Source organism: Pristis pectinata, chromosome 3, assembly GCF_009764475.1.
Source record: "Pristis pectinata isolate sPriPec2 chromosome 3, sPriPec2.1.pri, whole genome shotgun sequence".
Taxonomy (NCBI): domain Eukaryota; kingdom Metazoa; phylum Chordata; class Chondrichthyes; order Rhinopristiformes; family Pristidae; genus Pristis; species Pristis pectinata.
Genome location: NC_067407.1, coordinates 109134947 through 109158756, shown reverse-complemented (window position 1 = coordinate 109158756; position 23810 = coordinate 109134947). Strand labels below are relative to the sequence as shown.

At 38.9% G+C, this 23810-nt stretch overlaps 1 protein-coding gene across 1 annotated transcript in view; it reads left to right on the top strand.

Annotated features, from left to right (window-relative positions):
- ush2a (Usher syndrome 2A (autosomal recessive, mild)) overlaps window positions 1-23810 on the top strand; it is a 630034-nt gene that overhangs the window by 543809 nt on the left and 62415 nt on the right. Inside the window, 7 exon segments of the mRNA XM_052011249.1 lie at window positions 14663-14810; window positions 22371-22519; window positions 22521-22602; window positions 22604-22657; window positions 22659-22798; window positions 23076-23179; window positions 23300-23445. Coding sequence (XP_051867209.1) covers window positions 14663-14810; window positions 22371-22519; window positions 22521-22602; window positions 22604-22657; window positions 22659-22798; window positions 23076-23179; window positions 23300-23445 — 823 coding nt within the window.

The following is a 23810-nucleotide window of genomic DNA, read 5'->3' as shown; positions in this document are numbered from 1 at the left end:
GGTAAGGCTCACAATAGAATTACCTACCTGGTGAATTGCATATTTTTAAACATTTTTTAAAATTTTTAAAAAAATTTTATTTAATGTGTGGTAAAAGGCTCTTCCGGCCCAACGAGTCCGCGCCACCCATTTTAAACCCAAATTAACCTACCCGTACGTCTTTGCAATGTGGGAGGAAACCGGAGCACCTGGAGGAAACCCACGCAGACACGGGAGAACATACAAACTCCTTACAGACAGCGACGGGAATCGAGCCCCAATTGCTGGCGCTGTAATAGCGTTGCGCTAACCGCTACGCTACCGTGCCACCGTATGCTATCGTTAACAGATCTAACAGATTTTTTAACAGATTCTCCCATATCTTCAATCTCACCACTACTATCCCCTCCCCAAACCTACACTACTCCTAATATATTACTGCTCCTTTATCGCATTAACTAATTACTAGAACTCCCTACTCAGCAACCCTGTGAGAGTACTTTCACCAGAACAACTGCAGCAGTTCAAGACAACAGCTCCCCACCACTTTCTCAGGGGAAATTGGGGATGGCCAATAAATGCTGGCCATGCTAGTGACACCCACATTCTGTTAAAGAACAATGAAGAACAAGTAAGCCAAAAATCATTTGATATTTGGTTAATTTCGACTCCAGCAAAAGTGATGATGTAAATGTTTGTCCACTTAGCCAATGAGTGCCCCTATTTCTATATTTTCAGTTACCAATTTGGAAACATTTATCAATCCAATACCCTATCACTGTGATTCATTTTGGCAATATTTAATGTGTATGGCATCTGATAACTTAAATTACCTAGGTCATGTTAAACTGCAGTACCCACCATCTGTCCACACTCTCCAGTGTTAGAAGGGTGATTTCATTCATCTTTTAATTTGGATAGAAGAGAACTCGAGCATTTGAAGGTTCGTCATTCAGAAGATGAGAGGCAAACTGATATCCTTCCACTTGCTCATTCTGACTCATAGGTTCTGTCAGCGGAGTAGGTAGCAGAGTGGACAGCAGTCATAACAGAGCTCATAGCTTGGGTTATTCTACTCTCGAGAAGTCTACTCGGGCGCTTATTTCCAGAATGCCATTAAATAATAAAGTTTTAAATAAGTTAAAATAAAGGATGGCAGTGGAAGATTTGAATCATCACAAATGTTTCCAGAGTAGGAACAGAAAGTATGCTGCTGCAGAGACGAGCACACTTAACGGCTTAGCAGCATTGTGGTCATACATCACAGTTCCCTTCAAACAGAAAGCAAATCTAAGTCAAAATACTGTTACAGCCATATAAAATCAAAACAAAAGCCATTATCACATGTTAGGCACCAGTCACATTAGGTATAAAAGGTTTAGGAACCAAAGGCAGTATGTGCACATGTTTCTCTGGAAACTTCCTGTGTTGCCTCTGTATTTCAACTCACATCAGCTCTTGACAGCTACAGATCAATGCAAAATTTTGATCATTTTCAGCCTTTGCAGCCTTTTGACCTCTTCACTACGTTTTGAGGTACTTCAAATAGTTGAATACAATCACAGTAAACTATGTGAAATTGGTACTGTAGCTGGATCTCCCAACAGTATGCAATGACCCCGAGGTCAATACTCTCAGGAGTTGGTTCTCCCTTGTGCTTTATGAAGAGATTGAAACAACAAGTAACCACACTGAATAAATAAATACAATGTACTAAAATGAGTTATTTTTAGTTTTTCAGTACAGCAGTTTTAAATTTAAGCCACATTTTGAACCAAAAATTTGAAATTTTCAGTATCATCACAAATGAAAGCACAGTGATTATTTTTCCATTTTTATGTAATGATAAATTTTATGTTCATACATTTTGGCAACTCCAGCCATTGCATTCCTATAATCATAATTAATTGGAAAAGTAAATTATAAAATCAAAATGATAAAAGAAAATGCAGAGCAATGAAAGGTAAATGTAGAAAATAGAATATTTCGAATGGGTGATTCCTAAGGATAATAGAATAAAAATGAATGCAGTCTTGGTGTAGCAAGTTTTAAACCCCAAATTTGCCTGCACAGTTGGAAAGGAAAGATCTTGTAAGAAATAAGTTTCATTGCAAGCATGTATTAATCAGCTTAACATATTGTAATTGTGTAAGTACTACTGTAATAGCTTTAACTTAAATAATGATCCAGGTGATATCTTGTTACTGCATATGACATCATTTTATCAAAAACAATAACATAAGTCATTGACCCAGAATTTTACTGACGAGGGCTCTCTGCTCTCCTTTGATGTTAGTTTATCCAATGTGCAAAGTCTATTGGCCAATGTGAAGCAAAATGTATTATGTGGGGTGTTTTGGACAAATAGGTCAAAGTAGGGAAATCATTAACAAAAACAGGGAAATCCTTAACCAAGACACATTCTAAAAGAGATAATCAGTAACCAAACATTTGAAATATATCTACGAGACAGAAAATCCTTAACCAAGTAATCCAAAACATTCACCAGAGACTAAATCCAAAGGAGAAATCATTAACCAAGTCTAAGTCTAGAAAGGGAGGTCTTCCCCAGGCTGCCTCTGATTATCTCCCCAGAACTGTCTTGACCAAGTTGAAGGACTGGCATTTATGTAAACAATTCCATGCAGAACTTCTTCCATTTTTCAGTGAAACCCAGGCCATTATCTTTCCACAGTCTCAATTCATTATTTCCATGATAGTATTTGTTTTATCATAGTAATGATAGCAGGAGCAGGTATGCTATGTGCAGCAAATAATACTAAACTACATCCTCCCGTTAGCAATAATTGGGAAAAGTTAGCACATTGATTTCTGACAAGCCTACAACACTAAAAGATGGCTACTATGAAATTATATTTGTTCAGTCCTTCTAAATCCCCATTGAATGTGAGTTAAAATGACGATGCTTATTAACTGTTGCATATTAATTTATTCCTACCTTTGATTGGTGTCATATAGGGTAGAGTTTCTGCTTGTTTTTATTTTAGGTACCTAAATTAGCTTAACACCAATGGAAGCCTTTCATCCTAAGAGTAGGTCCGGATAACAACCTCTCTATCATAACAATAAGACCAACTCCCTCTTCACAGAGACAGACCAGCCAGGAAATCTAAAATATGTACTGTTAAAGAGCATATCTGGAAACCATTTGTTCATCAGCCAATGTTTGCTCAAATGAAATGTACTATAACAGCATGGATCAGTGGATCAACAATGTATGACAAAACAATGCATAATTCCCTGGCTCTATCCATCCCTAAACAGAAGGAGTTTGCCAATTTAATAAAGGCAAGTGATTTTAATTGGGCAGCATGATTAAAAAAAAAACTGAGCTGGCCAAAAGCAGATCTAGTAGTTTGGTCCTACTAAATTTGCCATTACTGAACAGAAGGAATACCTAGGTCATTTAATTTACCACCCATATACATATGAGAAATACTCTTTGATAACCTTGACTTCATTAGATTCTTTCCAAATTAAATGGCTTTCTAGGCTATGGAGTTTAGGCCATTTAGGCTTAGCTAGAACAGGTAAGATGGCAGGTTTCCTATTCTGAAAACCTTACCTAACTATAGGCTTTACAATATGTTTTCTTCAAAATTACAGATTTCTTAAAATTAGTTTCACAACAGGCTGAAATCTGAATTCTTAGGGCCTAACAATGTTGGGCAATAACTTAAAACAAATGATATCAGATTAGGTGCATATAGTATGCCCTTCCCAATATTATTTACATTAATTCTGATGGGCCTGGTCCTGTTGGTAAGAGGTTGAGGCAGTGAATATCAACCCTGTGGAAACTTAGATTTTCACTGCACAAGCCAAAGATAAGACAAAGCCTCCCAGCTGTTTTATTGTAGCCCATATGTAGACCAGAAATGAATATAAAATTTACAGTACACCTTGCAGATGGATCACCACCCAGTATATATAATATGTGTATGAGAAGAAAGATCTTTCTTCTCATACACATATTAAAAACTTCAACCTACACACTTTGCTTTCAATTATTCTCAATGTTGAAGTTGCTTTGTCAATAGGGCATGGAGCAAAAAGCCATCACTCTACTGCCATGGACATCAGATTCTATCTCTAGATTTATGCCCTGAATATGGTCTATAATTGCTAACAGTAATGTTTGTCCTTTTTTTAAATACACACAGAAATCCATAAACTTAAGTATTACATTTTTCCTCTTCATCATCAGAAGTACAAATGTAATGTATACGTTTTACTGAATCCAGTTTAATGATACCTCCAAATATCTCTTACAAAATAATAAGAAATAAAATGTAGCCTGTATAATTTTTAAAGATATGCTTTTGTACCTTCCAAGATATTACAATGTTCTTATGAGTTCAGTCTAACAACAATTTTAGGAATTGAAATCCATTATAGAATCAAATCTGTTATCAATGCTTATAACTCCATCTCTGAAGTCTAAGATGAATTAGTACAGACTATAAATTATTGACTGTCCCTCTTCAGCATGTGTTTGATAGTATTGCCATCTAGGGGCAGAGTAGAATTCTCTGTGCTGAAATAAACTGTAATTAAACATCTGTTGCTATTGACATTGTGCATATGTTTTTGTTTTATAGTCCACATGGTTTCCATATTTCATCACACAAAAGTATCTTTAAATGTCCCTATGTTCCTGACACTGAAATTGTTTTGCCCCTGATCTATTTATTTTTGATTAGTGTTTGTATTTAATTGTGTGTTTTGGCATTTGCTATTTTACAGCTGGAACCTGAGTAAACAGGATTAACATACACATTAATTAAACTTTTTTTAATGTAAAGTATTGTTATTCCTTGCAAGGGCTCTTATTATTGTCACACAATGAAAAGGTTTAGTTTATTCAGATAACAGTTGAGCCAAAGATGAATATTTTACAGAGTAGTGTGTTACTTATCTGTCTACGTCACTAACACTTGGTCATGCTAAAAAAAGGTTTCAACGGATTCAAGTGTAACCCACAACTCAGTTCCATTCTCCATTTACTTCAATAGAGAGGAACACTGGGTGTGGTAGGCATTGCACCTGGTCCTGATGATTCAAAGGCTAGGGGCACAGATTTAAGGTTTCCCGATGGTAAGTTAAATGAAAATAACCCAATATTCAACTTTCTTTTGTGTTCTCTGTTCTACTCCCAGACTACGTTCTGCACCCTCCTCCTTTTGACACCCTATATTAGAATTACTTAACTTAATCGTAAAGTGTATCTTACAAATAGATGTCACTGCAGAAACTATTAATGCCATCCTTCACTTCCTGTAAACGATGGTCTTATAATTAATTGAGGCAAAGTCTCAGACCAGAGATGGAGATATGGACAGAACAGCAGGAACTATGGGCTTCTTCAAATGGTCTGGGGGTTTAATTCTAGGAGGGCTTTGATTATGGGTAAGGCAGAATCAGTAGGGGGAAATGTACAGTCAACGTTTCAGGTGTAGACTATGTTGTCCATTTCCCTCTATAGATGCTGCCTGACTCGTTAAATTTCTCCAGTAGTTTGTTTTTGCTCCAGATTCCAGCGTCTGCAATTTCTTGTGTCTCCACGGGTTTGATTATTTTTTTTATATATATATACTGTATATGGTTTTTCTCACAACATGCAGATAGTCAATGACAGTAAATTGTTCTATGTTAATTCAAACCCCAAAATAGGTGGGTTAGTGACAGGTGGAAAATTAAAGCATTAAAAATATTTAATTCAAATGCAACCTGCTTAAATCAGAGTGGAAACAAATGGCCTGCTGGAAGTAAGACTGGAGGTAGATTTGGTGAAAAACGAGGTGGAGAAATGGGGAGAAGGGTGTCACAGAGTCCACAAGGGTAGGAGAGCAGAAACATTGTGGAATTGGGGGGGAGTGTTGATGGATTAGAGATCATTGGGGGCATTGATGGATGTGGTGGATGGGTTGATTGTCGGATTTCAACAGGCATGGATTTAGAGTTGAATTTGATTTTCTTTTTAAGCAGTTAATCCCCTACCTGACATAACCCCATCTTTAAAAGAACTAAGAACAGAAAATAATGGAAATACTCAGCAAGTCAGGCAGCATCTGTGGAAACAGAAGCAAAGGTAATGTTTTAGATCAGTGATCCTTCATCAGAATGCACCTATTTTGTGTGTGGCTTAAAATCCTTTGCGTCTTCTGCACAGGAAACTCATCATTATATTTCAACTTTTTTTGTCTAACCAGTTTTCCCCAAAAACCTGACCAAATATCTCTTGCATCACTTGTCATACTGGATAGCTAATTAATGTTACCTTCTTTATTACATGGACTCAGGGCATATCCATAATTCTGAAGAGTATCAAGTGGAATAAAAGAAACCTGCCACATTAGGGACAGATCTTTGGAAGCGAGAATAACCAGGTTACCTTTGTAGGTTTGAAGGAAATGGTATTAAATTCAGCCCTGAGTAAAAAGATGAATTTCTTTTCTTTCTTTCCTCTGTAATAGCCCTTAGTGAATTTTGGACTGTCTCAATGTAGTTACTCATAGCTATAATATCAGCTGTCCATTTTTTCACCCTCATTCAGAAATGACAGAAGGATTGGTGCTATGGGAAATTAAAAATGACACAGTGGTGCAATAGGCATTGGGATCATGTCTCATTGTTGTGACAGGGTAGAAGGAGCTTTCCTCTGCATCTGGCCATGTTGCAGCTATATTTAGAATGGTCCCATGTAAGCTTTCTTGCAAAGATCTCAGGAATCTTAACATTAATTTTAAGTACATTTACAAATACTCCAATGTAGCTCATGCTGACAACTCTTGCTTCCTGTCCATAATACCTAGTAACAAAGGAACATGTGCTAGACTGGACTGGCATTCTTATACAGGATTCTGATGTCTTACTCAAGTATTTTATAAAATCTTATTACTTATTCCATTGTGCCATTAGTATAATTAAAATGCATTCCCTCAAAAAATATGCTTTCTTCATTAAAATTCAATTGTATTATCAGGAATAGTGGAGAAAGAAACAACTTTTAGAAAAAAATTGAATTGCTAAGTTTCTGGCAAAAACTTTAGAAGAAGCATTTACCATTAGTAGTCACACTTCATTACTGTTGCCCATTCACTGGTGCTATATGAAAACAAGAAACCTAGTGCTGGATTTGCAGGTCCATTGATTTTTATGGGAATTGTAGAAACGTGGAGAAGAAAACAAAGGAGATGGATTATATATATTTATATAGTTTTATTTAATGCTTTTATTTTTGTTTTAAGTGATTTAGCTATTTTTGTTTTAAAATTAATAATTTACAGTGAAACTAATGTTAATTTGATGTACAATTGAAAGTAAGTTCACCAAGTCTGTACTCAGAGAATATTTTAAGTTCTCTTGCCACTTGAAAATTAATTGTTTGTTCAAGTGACTTGTCTCCTGTCAAGTGCTGCTACTTCAATTCTGATCAGAAGAACTTTTAAATAGGACAAAAAAAATCACTTATTCCTTTCAGTAGATAGATGAAGTAGGAAAGAACTGCAAGAGGTCAGAAAGGATCCATTGCAACAAGAAAACAAGGTGGAAAAAATCAGTGATAAATTGTTGTTGGAAAAATAAATTAATTGAAATGGTTTAGATGCTGGCAAGGTGTTTTGTTTCTCTGTTAGCCAAAGCTGGAAAGTAATTCATTGCTGGCTCATATCCAAATAGAATTTTCCAGTTCTGCCGCAAGCATGCATTTTTGTTTGGCTTAATTATTAATTATTTTTATATTTATTACTAAGGATAATAGAGGGAATAGCCTGTGGATGCAGGCAAAATTCCCATTCTGTGTGTGCTTTTAAAGCTGTCTTTGAGCTTCTAATGCATTATATGCTCAACCCTCTAAGTGTGGTTTATTTAGCATCCCACAAGTGTTCCCTTTGGAAATGCCCTTGGCAATAATCATACAAAATACATGAGAAAAGAGGAAATGTAAGTTGATTTTTGTCTCCCACAGGAAATGTTGTAAACTATATAATTGCTGAGTCGATTTATGCTCTCTCCTCCATCTGCTACAGACTCGTGAGCTTGCATTTGAATTTGATTTAAGCATGTGAAACAATTATACTCAAAGCCTCCATAATACAGCTGGTTTAGGTACTGAAGGGGAGAAATTGGACCTCATTCAATCAGTTTTATAGGCAGTGAGGGCTAATTTAAGTGACCAGTGGCTCACCGCTAGAAGTTACCTGGAAGGAGTCCGATCTGATACTATGTTAGGCAATTCTTTAGGTATTTATCGAAAGTTCTGAGTAAGTGGCCTAACACCTGTTTTAGTCCTCGCCTGTTTAATAAAATGTCGCTGAGCAGTTATTGCTAACTCGCCTCTGCCCTGCACTCCCTAAATGACTGCCATCAGTTCACGATGGGAAGACGGTTCTCCGCCAACCCGCGTACCTCAATCCACACCTCACCCCTCCCTACCAATTGCCTCTCCACTTGATGCAAGTGGCCTCGCTTTTTTGCTTTGGGCTCAATCCACTTTTGGACAGGTGCTTTTTTACTTTTAATCCAATGCTTTCCTGGCTATTTTCTAACTTCCATCCTCCACAAAATTCAACTGATCCAAAACGTGCAAAAGAACAAAATATCGCATATGTTGGAAATTCAAACTGAACATTTTGAAAACACTCACCAGGTCAGGCAGCATCTGTGGAGAGAGAAACAAAGTTAATGTTTCAGGTCAATGACCTTTCACCAGGACTGGGTAAAGCTAGAGAGTAAATATGTTTTGAGTTGCAGAGAAATGGAAGGAGTGGAGTGAACAAAGTGGTTGCTTGTGTTTGTGGAGAGAGCAACAGAGTTAATGTTTCATGTCAAAGCTTTGTGGTTTATATACTGACTAGCACCAAATTCACCATTAATCCTTTTCCTCAGTTATTTAATTATGCTCCTGGTCCAGCACCTGTCACGAACCAGCAACAAAAGAAACACACTGAGCATGATTCAGTGTTAAAAACTATTTTATTAATCACTACTTATGATAATACGTAAAATAAAAGTAAAAATGTTAGTATGTTAGAATTCAAAAATGTTAAACCTTGAACGTTAACCCCAAAACTAAACTCGTTGTGTGTGTGTGTGTGTGTGGCATAGTCCAAAACTCCCAGTTCAGGAATGGTTCTTAAAGTTCAGTTCTGCAAGCCATAAGGTGAAACATGAGCAAGGGCTTCTTCAACAACCACCGTTGTCTGAAGGTAAGACGTAGACGTAGAGAAACAGAGAGAGAGTAAATACGAAATCCAAATGTTCCACGATGGAACCCCAGCGACACTTCAGTGTTTACTCGGTAGTGACTTCCTCACCCCGAAAAGCATCCGAATCGTGGTCGTCCACACACAAATACCTGTTTCCTTCTACAGGTCAGCAACAAAGTGAACTCCACCGGATTACTTCCAACTTCCATGCATGGATTTCAGTGGCAAACACAGTTATAGTTTCTCATCCATCGATAGAGAAAACTAGCAGGCTGGTGTCTCTCTCCCTTCTCTCTCTTCTTCTTCTTCTTCTACAACAACATTACGTCCTTTATCTTCTATTGACGTAAGCACGCCACACACACAAATACACACAAACTCTCTATCTTAAAGGGACTTTCACTGTGTCCGTAACACACCACATCAAATGTAAAATTTTTGCCACTACTTTCCAGTCAATCTCTGTAACTTCCTCCAGCCATACAACCGTCTGAGAACGCTGGGTCAGATTGTCTTTAACTTTCACTTTTTTTTGCAGGATTGGCAACTCCTTCCAAATGAATGGGATTGCAATGCTTATGTCAGCCAGCCCCAAGCAAAAATTTGTGTCTGGAACCCTCCCTCCAGCACACCAGATCATCACCACTGTGTGAGCCCAGTGCAACAGGAGGTCAGATAAGCTGACATGTGGCCTCCAGTCCTCCTGGACTTGTGCGTTTGATCACATGCGCTCAAAGGTTCGTGATGTGCTAATCAGCTGACCACTGATTTATTTGGAATCATCGACCAAGGGTAAGTTTGTTCCAGCCCAACCTGTTGATCCAATGTTAATCTCTTGTGTACATCCAATTTATGCCCTTTGATTTATTCATGTCTTCAGCTGTCTAGGCCAAGCACTCTGGAATTCCTTCTGAGTCTACCTCCTCACCCTGCCACTGTTCTTCATTCGTAGAGTCAAAGAGAAATACAACATAGAAGCAGGCCATTTGGCCCACCAAGCCCTTGCTGACCAACAACCATCCACTTATGCTAATCCCATGTTATATTCTCCCCACATACTCATCAATTACCCCAGTTTCTACCAATTACTTGCACACTAGGGACAACTTACATTGGTCAATCTACCTACCAATGCGCACATATTTTGGCATATGGAAGGAAACCAGAGCAACTGGAGGAAACCCATGCGTTCACAGGAAGAACATGCAAACTCCACAGAGACAGCACCCAAGGTCAGGATTGAACCCAGGTCTCTGGCACTGTGAGGTGGCAGCTCTACTAGCTGCACAATCATGCTGTCTATTTAATAAGATTCTTTAAAAATCTGTTAGACCAAGCCTCGTAATGTGAGTGGCTGTCAAAATGTTATGCCAATAAACTCCTATAAGGAGGTAAAATAGCCTTGGGTATTAGCCTAAAATAGATAATAATGAATTGACAGTCTGTTTCTATAATGGAAAAGAAAAGCTGGTAGGTTGCAAAATGGATTCCTGCCTACAAATTCTCCTCCCAATTACTGACACCCCCTTCAGTTAACAAAGCTCATTCCCAACTACCAATTCACATTCTCCCAACCAATTTATCTCCCCCACCTACCAATTTCCTCACCATCCACACCAATCCCTGGTATCTAATCTTCAATCCATTCCTAATCTTTCATCCATCCCCTGGCTAACACTCGGCCCAGATCCACTCCTACCAACTTCAGCCCGGGTCACCTTACTTACTGATTAGCCTCAACTTCTCTTCCAGTCTTGACATTGACTGCCACCCATCTCACCTCCTTCCTTCTCCACATTAGTGGAATGTGAAGAGAGGCCTTTGGTCATACTGAGCCTGCTCCTAGTGAGCATTGACTTGTTGAACAAAACCTTCATTGACCACCAACTATTCATTATGCCTGAACAGATACATTTTAATTTCTTGGCAGTGATGTCTTTACCTGTTGGAAAAGTCATTGTCGTTTCCTGATGATGTAGATAGGACTTAATATGCATATCTAAAATGAATTCTAATGGTTTTGTGTACACTTGATTGCCCTTGTTGACCGCTCAATTGAATAGGTTAACATTGGGAACTGTCTACTCCTGGTGTCTCCAGGTGGAAAAGTCACTGCCCACCTGTTCAGTTTGCATTAGACTAGTTGGGTCAAATTGTCTGAAATACTAGTTAGCAGAGTCTGTCCATAGTCCTGGTGATCTCCAAAGCCCAAAATGAGAAATTCGTAATACAGTTTTATTTGAAATGTTTTTCTTAGTTTCATTCTAAGACAGTTTAATGTAGTCATTCCATTGTACCATTCAATAAGAAAATAGGGGCTTTATAGTATACATGTGTGGTTCTATCCTTTGAGAAGCTAATATCTATTCTACTGCACCATCAGTACTATCCTTCCCTTGATCATTCACCCTTCTGTTGTACTGGATAGGTAAGTTGCCCTACATACATCTAACCAAAGATAGCCCTGAGTGGTGTTTGATTCATGCATTGGGAGTGAATTAACAGCCTACATCCTCTTATCCTGTATATCCAGGTTGAAATGAGTACAAAGCTTGCATCTTCATGTAGCATAACACAAATACAATGACAGCCACATGCAAATTATTGTTTTTACTAATTAGTCCAGTTTCTTACCACTTCTTGTTTTTCTCAGGAAGGCAGTAAGTGTTTGGTGAGATCTAGTTTCCAAGTGACACGTACTTCCAGCACCACATCCATGTAACTATTCTTGTGTAAGCTTTGAGAGTTCAATCATCTGTCTGTGGAGGAACGTCAAAGTTGAGCTCAATCGTACCCCAAACCAATATCCAGTAAGGGTTACTGGAAAATAAATATTATGAATGCCAAATACAGTTGGACAGTAAATACAGAAAACTAGAATGATAGAGATAGAAAGATTGTCAGGGGGCTCTGGTACAAGAGGAGGTGAAAAGGCAAGTGTAACCCTATAGTCACGTGGCAAGATGTCAGAGGAAAGTGAGAATTTTTAATAGAAATGGAAAATTGAGTGGAGGATAAGGCATTTGGAGTGCTGCAATGGGAGAAGTATTTGATGGTGGAATTGCAATAATATATTTTCTATATTTGCTGTTGGGTGTCCTCTACCCTTGGGAAATCAAACACAGGTAGGATGATTGTTTTTCCAAACTCTTCAAATCAGTCTACAAGTTCAAATCTTGGCTCTTTATCACAAGTCACTTTAATTCCCTATCCCACTCCCAATCTGACTCTCTATCTGTGGACTTCCACATGACACCAGTCTAGCTCAACACAGGTTTAAGGAATTTAATCTCATCTTTCTTCTGGGGCCCCCCACAATGTTATGGGTTTAACATCAACTAATATAATTTTGAACCTTAACCACAGCTCTCCTTTGTTAGTCTTGGTATTGTAGCACCAGCATTTCTGGGGTTGAAGATGGTTGTGGATTAGTGACATGTCTGTGAACAATCTTTCAGTTCACAGCCATTGAGTTGGGCTGTAATGCATCTTTCTGCCATCAAACACCCAGGTCACTCAGCCTGCTCCATCCTCCCAGTGTTTCATGTATCTTTCTCCTTCTGCTATTTCACACTGACCATTCACAAATCCCCTGGGTCTCATATATATGACTTTCACCATTGTAGCTTAAGTCATTTAATAATCTCTTCTATATTTGGGTCAGATTTCATCTTCCTTTTCCTGAGATTGAGGTCACTATTTCCTTCTGGCAACTACTTGCTCCATACATTCAGTGAACAGTGCCTCCATAACAGCATCAAGTTCTGACCAAGAGTCACAGGACCTGAAACAGAGGGCTGGATGGTTGAAGATCTGACCCACTGCCCATGCGTACCCACTCACCTGCATTGGTCTGGAACAGAAACGAGACCAGTTGAGCTCCCTCCCTGTAGCTATGATTCATCCTGAGAATGTGGAGCAGGCCACCAGCTATGCCTAGATCTCATCAGTTGTATCCTAAGGCTCCAGCCCTGGATTGCTCTGACAACCATCAATAACTCAATGCTGTCAAAGTTTTTACAACTATTTTAAAAGGTCTCTGAAGGTCAGAGAAATGTAGTAGTTATTCAATACATTTAAATCATCAAAAAGGTAAATAAAAGAAATTAATTGAAACACAGAGTAATGGAATAAATTAAAATATTGTAGCGGTTGCTACCGCGGAATAAAACAAGACTCTACTCGGAGGATTGCCAAACAGAACTGGTTTATTTTCCCGCCTTGCGCGGGCCCTTTAAGGGAGAATGTTCCCGCCCAAAACAACCGGCAATGACTTAAGTCCTACGTCATCAGGACTTTCCCGCGCGCAGGTTCTCCCCGTCGCTCGGAAAGACGAGGCCCGCCGCCATCTTGGGCCTCGTCGCTCCGACGCCACGCGACCCGACTGCCGAGCAGGTTCACCCAACTAGACGGTGAGTCGCCACAATATGAAGATAAAGTAAAATGTAAGCCATTCATCTTTTCATTCATTGTCAGCCACTCATGCTGGCCAGTCTTGGTGTAAGGTGAGGGCTGGCTCCTCTACTCAGTGCATCTGTACTCCACATCTGGACTCTGTGACCTCCAGCTCATCTCCAGCTTCCATGTTCCAACTCGTCGGCACAGAAGAATGGACAGGGTGCAACTTGTGGTGAGTGCAATATGTCTGTAAACTTTTTCACTTTCCATTGTCATAAGACCAGACTTTTTCAACTTCCTAGGCTGAAATCAGCTGTACACAAATAGGTTGGCGCTACTGCTGGATCATAATACTTCAGACACACTTCGCTGGTTGTAGAGCACTTTGGAATGTCATCAAAGGGTTATGATAGGCACTATGTAAGTGCAAGACTCTTTTTTACCACAACATAAATAAATATCATTTTTTTTTGTTTCAGAAATTCCCTGTCCAAATTCAAGAAAAATAACACACCTTTGTTAACGAAAAATAATATAAGCCTCTCCATTATGAACAATCCCAGTAATCAGAAATGCGAACTAGATGGTCAATTTCATGAATACAAGTTCTTAGCCAGATGCCAATGACATGAATTTCCCAAAAAAATTCTGAATTGTATGACTTTCTTATTTGTACATTCTTAAAATAAAATCCCCTTTCAACTAAAAGGTGATTCTTTCAGATCTAAAAATTCAGCAGTTTCCAACATATACCTAATTGAAGTACTCAACATTCCTAGTACTAAATGTCGCAAAACAAGATTATATTACTATACGTAACCTTAAGATCTTAGCATTTCTGTAATACATTGCCAAATAACCTTACATGATTTCATTTTTATATAAGATAAAGATTCAAAAAATCTTAATAAATTTTATGAGGTTATTGTTCACTGGTTTGATTTCCAATGATTTCTAAAAGGAAAGGTAATTTTATTGCAGGGTACAAGGAGCTGAGCTTGTGTGTTTGGATTAAGACCTTTTGCCATCTATATTTTTTGTGTCATAAATAACAGTGGGCAATTGTCATGCCCATGGACTTCTGTATGTACCTCAGAAGCACTGCCCGGTGAGCTCAGCAATTCCTCTGACGAGAATAGGGAATATGGCTATGTATTGTTACTCAAGTGTTCAGAACCCAACATCCCAAATGGAATAATCAAGGTAAGATAATTTAAGACTTGAACTATGCTAATTCTCCGAAAGATCTAGTTGCACGGACTTAGTTGGATTATAGAGATAATTATTAAAACAGTGTAATTGCCAATCTAGTTATAACTTGAAGTGACACTATAGAGAAGAATGGTTTTGAAAAATACAGTTAATTTAGGATGACAAGCATAATGCTGGGAGATAAAACATTTGTTAATCATACATTTAAACCAAATAGACATTTTATATTATATAGCAAAGTCTATTAGAAGCCTGTTGGCAAATCTCTGCACATTTACATAATGGGGAAACAAGAACTCCCTGCACATTTACATTGTGGAAAAATTGAGGAAAATTTACTCATGGATTCAGTTTGAGAATACCAGTGATTCAATGGTAAGTTGGACCACACTGTACATGAAACAGAAATAAAGATCCAGCAATTCAATTAGTATTAGTAAAGAGAAACAACTTGATGGCCTTTCAGAATTGATTTTACTCTTTTTCTTTGATATAAATAATTGCCTTGGAAGAAATAGAGAAAAATCAGACAATGAACTTCATGCCTGCAGTGGAGTGTGGATGATTTTTCTTGCTTTAATGTCACTGGACAGAAAATTAAATAGGCTCTGTTTCAGGCACGAGATCCTCCACACCCATATATTCTCTATTTGGTTTGTTCAGGGAATTATTTACACTTTAATGGAAAAAGTGAAAAACTACCACTTCACGTATATCCACTTCATGAAATCGGATAGCTTGCACATTTATCAAAATACTGCTTTTATTCTATTGACTGATTTACCTTATGTAGTAAGTAAGATTACTCATGTGCATTTGCTGCAGAATTTTATTTTTCTTAATACTGAGTCCACAGAGCAATGAATGGCAAAAGATATGTCTGAGGGAGGTATATATAGGACTTAAATGAAATCTAACTTTATCAGAAGAGGAGAGAAGTGTTCTGCAAAACAGTTACCAAATCTGCACTTGGTTTCCCTAATGCAAAGGAAATCACATTGTGAGCATTGAAAGCAATACACAAAACTGGAAGAAATGCAAGTAAATCCCTGTTTCATGTGGAAAGGGTGTTTGGGTCTTAAACACACACATCAAGGATATAAAAGAGCAAGTGTTGCATTTCCTGCAGCTGCATTGGAAGTTGTTATGAGAAGAGGAGTTGGTAGCGATGGAAATGGAAGAGTGAGTCAAATATCCCAGATAAACAGTCTCTCTGGATTGCTGAAAGGTGGTTGGTTGGGGCAGGATGGGGTGTTAGGGAGTGGTGGCTAGTAAATGGTAGTAGTTGTAGCTGGTGGTGGTGTCATATTAAAAGTTTCAGACTTTAGAGGATAATCCATTGAATGTGAACCCCATCCTTGTTCTGGGTGGAAGGAAAAGGGTCAAGAGAATTATGAGAAATGGAACAGACATGGCTGAGTGCTCTGTAACAATGTAGGAGGGACCCCATGGTTAGGAAAAGGATATATTAGAAACACACATGTTGAAGATAATATCATCAAATCAAACAATGTAGATTGAGAAACTTGAAGGTGGAGAACATGACAGGCACCTCTGCAGCTTTATTCAAGACATAGACCTAGCTGCTACAATTATATAAATAAACTCTAAAATTGGAATGAGATCAGTTCCCACCTCCCAGGTAATTGTGAGTACGTGGCTACTGCAGCTCCCCTATAGAACAGAAGCACAAAATTCTGGGGCCTGAAGGAACGAATTTTTATAACCCCTGAGAACAGGTCCCAATTGCAAAGTGTTACTAATTGGAAACATTCGATGGTATTGGTTTATTATTGTCACTTGTACCAAGGTACAGTGAAAAACTCGTCTTACAAACAGATCTTACAAGTCAATTAATTGCACAGTGCAGTTACATTAAGTTAGTACAGAGTGCATTGATGTAGTACAGGTAAAAAGAAACAATAACAGTACAGAGTAAAGTGTCACAGCTACAGAGAAAGTGCAGTGCAATAAGGTGCAAGGTCACAACAAGGTGGATCATGAGGTCATGAGGTCATAGGTCATAGTCCATCTCATTGTATAAGGGAATTGTTCAATAGTCTTATCACTGTGGGATAGAAGCTGTCCTTGAGCCTGGTGGTACGTGCCCTCAGGCTCCTGTATCTTCTACCCGATGGAAGAGGAGAGAAGAGAGACTGTCCCGGGTGGGTGGGGTCTTTGATTATGCTGGCTGCTTCACCAAGACAGTGAGAGGTAAAGACAGAGTCCAAGGAGGGGAGACTGGTGTCTGTAATGCGCTGGGCTGTGTCCACAACTCTCTGCAGCTTCTTGTGGTCTTGGGCAGAGCAGTTGCCATACCAAGCCATGATACATCCTGATAGGATGCTTTCTATGGTGCATCGGTAAAAGTTGGTGAGAGTCAAAGGGGACAAACCAAATTTCTTTAGCCTCCTGAGGAAGTAGAGGCGCTGGTGAGCTTTCTTGGCCATGGCATCCACATGGTTTGTCCAGGACAGGTTGTTGGTGATGTTCACTCCCAGGAACTTGAAGCTGTCAACCCTCTCGACCTCAGCACCATTGATGTAGACAGGTGCATGTACACCGCCCCCTTTCCTGAAGTCAATGACCAACTCTTTAGTTTTGTTGACATTGAGGGAAAGGTTGTTGTCATGACACCATTCCACTAAGCTCTCTATCTCCTTCCTGTACTCCGACTCATTGCTGTTCGAGATACGGCCTACAATGGCGGTATCATCTGCAAACTTGTAGATGGAGTTAGAGCAGAATCTGGCCACACAGTCATGAGTGTATAGGGAGTAGAGTAGAGGACTGAGGACGCAGCCTTGAGGAGCACCAGTGTTGAGAATAATAGTGCCAGAGGAATTGCTGCGTATCCTCACTGATTGCGGTCTGTTTATTAGAAAGTCAAGGATCCAGTTACAGAGGGAGATGTTGAGTCCTAGGTCTCGGAGTTTGGTAACAAGCTTGCTTGGTGTTATTGTATTGAAGGCAGAGCTGTAGTTAATAAACAATAGTCTAACGTAAGTGTCTTTACCGTCCAGATGCTCCAGAGCTGAGTGAAGGGCCAGGGAGATGGCATCCACTGTAGACCTGTTTCAGCGATAGGTGAATTGCAATGAGTCCAGGTTGTCTGGGAGACTGGAGTTGATGGTGCCATGACCAACCTCTCAAAGCACTTCATGATGGTGGATGTCAGAGCCACTGGTCGGTAGTCATTGAGGCATGTTACCTTGCTTTTCTTTGGTACCGGGATGATAGTGGTCTTCTTAAAACAGGAGGGAACCTGAGATTGAAGCAGGGAGAGGTTGAATATGTCCTCAAATACTTCTGCCAGCTGATCAGCACAAGATCTGAGCACACGGCTCAGGACACCATCTGGGCCAGGTGCTTTCCTCGTGTTCACTCTCCGGAAGACTGATCTTACGTCCTCCACTGTGATCACAGGTTCAGCTGCGTTGGTGGCTGTCAGAGTGAATGGTGACAATCCACTTGCTTCTTGTTCAAAGCATGCATAGAATGCATTAGGTTCATCAGGAAGGGATGCGCCGTTGTTAGCTATGCAGCCTGACTTCGTCTTGTAGCCTGTTATGACATGTAAGCCCTGCCATAACTGGCAGCTGGTCAGGGACTCTATTTTGAGTTGGTATTGCCTCCTGTAAACAGCTTCGCACCGCTGTTTGTTACTTTAATTAAAGCATCCAACACACACTAAATGTGCTCTTCAATAGTTGAATGCTTTCAGCAGCTGGTGAGAATTAAGAATCACTAATTCCAATTAAAACTAGTCCTGCACTGTTTTAAAGTTAGCATGTATCTCTTAAAGGGAGGTGTATTATATCTGGGACAAATTCTGCCAGGGGTTCGAGAACTGAAGCTGACCTTGGGGAAACTGTGAAAAATAATGTTTCTTGGTGGAGAATAGACCACAATTTTTTCAACACTGCATTGGATTTCTTGGGGGTTGATGTGGAAAGAAGGAGAGGTATCTTCCCTCTTCAGGGAGCTGGGAAGCCAGAAAGCAATGGCGATCAGTGGCTGAAGTCAAGGCCCCAAGGGCATATATTACAAGATTTTCAATAATCAAATTCAAATGCTCAGGGCCTGTCATGTTGAGTTTACCTATCAACAGTATAAATTACAACATTTATTCCCTCACACCCTTAGCAATGCTGCAAATCTCATGCCAACATTTCAAGCTTGTATATTCTACCAACTATTCAACACAGCAACACACAAGCAGATCACACATCAGTCATGGGTGCTTCTCTTGCAGGACAAGGTGTGGTGCACAACCAAAGACAACAGCAACTAACAGAGGAAGACTGGCCAGCCAATGGAGAGGAGATAGGGCAAGATATCTGTGGAGTGCCCGTTGCTGTGACTGTGACCAGCAATGGGGTTGAAAGCATCAAAGAGGACAGTATCAACATATCTAATCCTCCTTATCACATCCACCTCACTCTCAGCCCACACTCTCTCCTGACTTATTAATTTTAGGTAGTGTGTTATTTTTGCCTACCATATCCTTAAACCTATGCTTTTCTTCTTTTCGATGCCCAAGGACAGTCCAGGCAGTGTAGAAAAAAAGAAGACAGCAATGAAAAAAATCAATGGAATGAGTTTTAGAATCAGATGACAAAGCACTGCACTGTCATGTAATCTGTTTAGTGCTGTTAATGGGAGATGAATTTCTGGGCAACTATCAATTGATTTCACAGTCAGCCACCAGCTCAGATACTGAACCTGCGTGTAATATAAAGGGTACCACAGAGGTGAGATCTGCACCTGGAGAGACTCACTGTAAGTGACATTAAGTCAGGCTGAGAAAAATGTTACATGTAGGTTCTGCTGCAGCAGTCTCAGATGAAAACATTAATGGGGCAGTCTACATTGTGCCAAGTGGACATAATGATAATCATTGACAAAGGGAAACTATGCTGTATGGCTTTTGGTAAAGACGGACTTAATCTTGTAGTTACCAGAATTGCACACACATGAGTCTTTCACAGATAGCTTGGGCTGTCAAGGTTGTGTTCTCCACTTCCTCCTCTTACTCATTCTCATCCTGGTCCAAATCTTCCTGCTTACTTGTTTGATATTTGGCAGATGGCAAGAGCTAGTCATGTCTTATGGTGATTCTGAAATGCATACAATGAAGACAGCTAGGATGGTTAAAGATATTTGATATTAATACTATTATTTTCTCGATCATTCACTGCAACTCTGCTGGGAACTACAGAAGCCCTAAAACAAGGGCATAAACTCTATCAACACCATTCTCCAGTGCTTGTCTAACACTAACACCGATGTTTTAGCAAATGTGCAGTAGAGCCCCTGCAGGTATTCGAGTCCTAAATGTCCAATTAATAGAGTGGAGCCTGTTTATAATTAACTTAGAGGTATTGACATTCAATTTATATCGAAAAACACAATGCCCAATTCATTTAGCATGTAATTCAATAGAACAGTACAACTGTTAGAACAACAGTTGCTGTATATTGAAAATCCTCCAATGTTCAGTCTATAAGGAGCAAAGGAAAATAGATTTCATAGATCTATAGGCAATTGCTCCCCAGACATTAAGCACTTTATCTCTGACCACTGATTGAATCTCTTAATTTGTTCCAATTATGCTATGGAATGCAATCGTTCAGTTTCAGAATGTCAATCTGTTTTATATACACAAGTTGAAAAATTACTGGCAGTAATATTAGCTGATCATTGTTGCCTGTTTTTATATGACATTTCTCCATCTATCAATTTAACAAAGGCATTAACCATTTAGTTTAAGTGGGCAAAATCCCTGTGTTAAATTAGAAACAGGGATTTATAAGTACATATTATAAATTCTGGCAGTAACATTGCCATGGTCTTCCCTGCTCCCAGTAACAATCACCTGTTCCCACATCATGATGCCTTTCAACTCCTGAGTGATCATCTGACACCCAAATTATTTGATATCAACCCTATGCCTTTCCTCTACAGTCGGCCAGCTCCTTTCCTTGATCAGCTGAGCCAGGCCCAATCCGATACTTTGCCCCCATGATTAACTGACCCCACTATGATCCTAGTGTTAAATTCAACAAGATCTCTGCCTTACTGGTATTTGCTGGTTTCCCGGCCACTGACAGTCACCATCCTCCATCTCTGCCTTTAACAAACATTCCGATCAGTAATGAAACTGTAGCAACCAGGAGGAGTAAAGCTGCACCAGACAGTGAATAACCTTTGCAGTGTTTGCATCATGACAAATTATTGGCAGACAAATTGTTGTTTTTCCCATCATTGCCAGTGCTTTTTCAAGGTGTGCTCCATACAAGAAGGCTTGGAATCTCTAAACACCAAATTGGCCATATACAGTAGTGTTGATTCTGACAATTTCATGATACAGGCTGTTCCCAGGACACAAATGATTGACTTATTGACACTCCTACAAACAAACAAGCTCCCATAATGTTAGTACATTCAGAAGTCTGACATACATACTTATGTTTGTTCCTATGAATGGCAGAACTAGTTTCCTTCCTCTCTCCACCTTTTGTAATTGTTCTTTCAAGTCAATCTTATGTGTTCTTGATGCCATTCATTATAATACCATGGAGGTATAGTTACCGTATCGAATGATTTTAGTGTATTTTCTAACTTGCAGACAAAATTGACTTGAGGACATCTGTAAAAATGGAACCCATTCATTACGCAGGGACGGTCTGTAACCAAAAATAAGTACAGTTTAAATTGCATGTATTGAAAACCATTCCATATTAAAGGAAAAAAATATTTTTTTGTAATGTTACAGATTTGAAACAACATTTTAGGCCATGCAATGCAGAAAAGAATGTGCTAGAGACTTTCAGTAGGACAGAGCATGAGTTGGAATTTCATCCAGGCATTTTTGCTAACCAAAACCATTAACTCATCTATTCACTTCACAGATGCTGTCTGACCTGTTCATTGTTTTCAGCAGTTTCTGTTTCTGTTACATACTTCCAGGATCTTTAAGTTTTTGCTTGCTTTCCGTTAAAGGCTAATTGTCAGAAATTCAATGAAAATATCAAAATTATTTTTAAATGATCAATATATAATTTAAGAAGGATGACAGAATGACATTGGTCTGCAAAAGAGTAATATAAAGATAGCAGAGTGTCATTGGGTAAAAAATGGGGTGTTATCAGGCTACCAATTTGCTTTTAACTATTATGTGCTACTGTCAAAGACCAATTATATTCTCTTCTCCTCCCCTAGGGGCCTATAGCCTAGAATATGTTGCAGATTAGTACTGAATAATTCTGGTATTTCATTTAAACGGTGTAGAATCCCATTCCCCCACTTATCATTCTAACTCAGCTCTTATTGTTAGTTAAACTGTTGCAGCTCTGAACAAATTATTAATTTGAAAACTTTGTATTAATCTTCCTATTTAAAGTATGGCTATTATAGTAGGAAGTGACATTAAGGATTTCATGGAAAGGGGTAAAATCTGGGATTAAAAGGAAATTTTTTATCATTTTGTCCTGTGCAGAAAATCATTCTGAACATGACTAATATTGCCATGTTTATCTTGTTTTGCAGACATACAATACTTATAGCGACAGCAATTTGGAGTACATTGGTTTGTCCTGTCAGTTTTTATTCAGACACCTGAAACCCTACACAATCTATACCCTAGTGCTCAAAACTTTCACAAAGTCAGGCTACATACATTTTCCAGCACAAGAAATAAGCCTCCCAGTCTGCTTATGCTATTCAGTCAGTGAGTGCAACACAGATTGAATTGAAGTCGATTAAACCACTTAGTGCAAATGGGAAAAATAATTCAGTATGATGTGATTTGTCAGAGCAATAAACAAATTGCAAGGAACTTTTAAGAAAAGAGAACTATTGATAGATGAGGAGCCAGTATTTGGGGAATATGAGACTGACAAAGATGAATATACATTCATTGATAAGAATTTAAAACCATGGACAAGGTACAAGTATAAGCTAGAATTCTATTGGATGTAAAGACAGTCCATGTGTGATTGTGAAAAGCGGTCAGGATGCACCCTCTGACCTTCTTGCCCCCTGAAGTTCAACATGTACCACACTATCCTTGTAAACTGATAATTTCTTGGTCTGCTCCAGAGAAAAATCAATGGTGTTCTTCAATCTATAGACTACAAAGAAATAAATGTAATTTCCATTTAAGTTTAGATATGTTAATGTTTAAATATACAGATGCATTTTACAGTTATGCAGTGATTGCTTATAGAATGGGAGGTTTCACCACCAGCAAAGCAACAAAGATACAACACTTGAAACAGCTCCAGCTTTTGTGAACTCTCCAACAATTCAGACTATTAGTGCAACAGAGATCGACACTTCTTGGAAAGCATTAATGAGTCAGGGTGGATATAATAATCAGACATCCTCTGGACAGGGCTAATTGCAATTGTTTCTGGTCTAAAGCCATACAAGCATTTTGATTATCTGTACTAATATGGTGAAACCCAAGTTATTAGTCACAGAATCAGAATCTATTGAAGTAATTTGAACAGAGCCAGCCAGGCCCAATGGACAGATAAGAAATTATGGTGTGCAGTTATGTGACATTATGCTGACACAATATATGGAGAACAATTACACCATTGCTGTCAATAATAGCCAAGTAAGTGCCATCAGTCCTCCTTCCAAAGCTAAGACTAATCTTGTGGTTCCTTTGAAAATGGCTCTTCCAAAATTACCTGCATGAACCTGCAAGATCACAACTTGGCAACACCCTGCTCAGTGCAATGGAGTGACTATAAAGTACACAATATTTTTCCATTTCCTCACCAGAAATTAGGTTTGGCTTTCACTTCTGCTCCACCTAACCTAGCCTTTATGAGTCGGTCTTTCCATTTCATGGGACTAGAATCATTTGCTCAGTATTCAGTAAGTATTCTGTATTCATGATTTAATCTGGCGTGTAATATTTGTTAGGTCTAATCAGTATCAGAGTGCTGCTGATTTGGTTAAACCATGCATAAAATA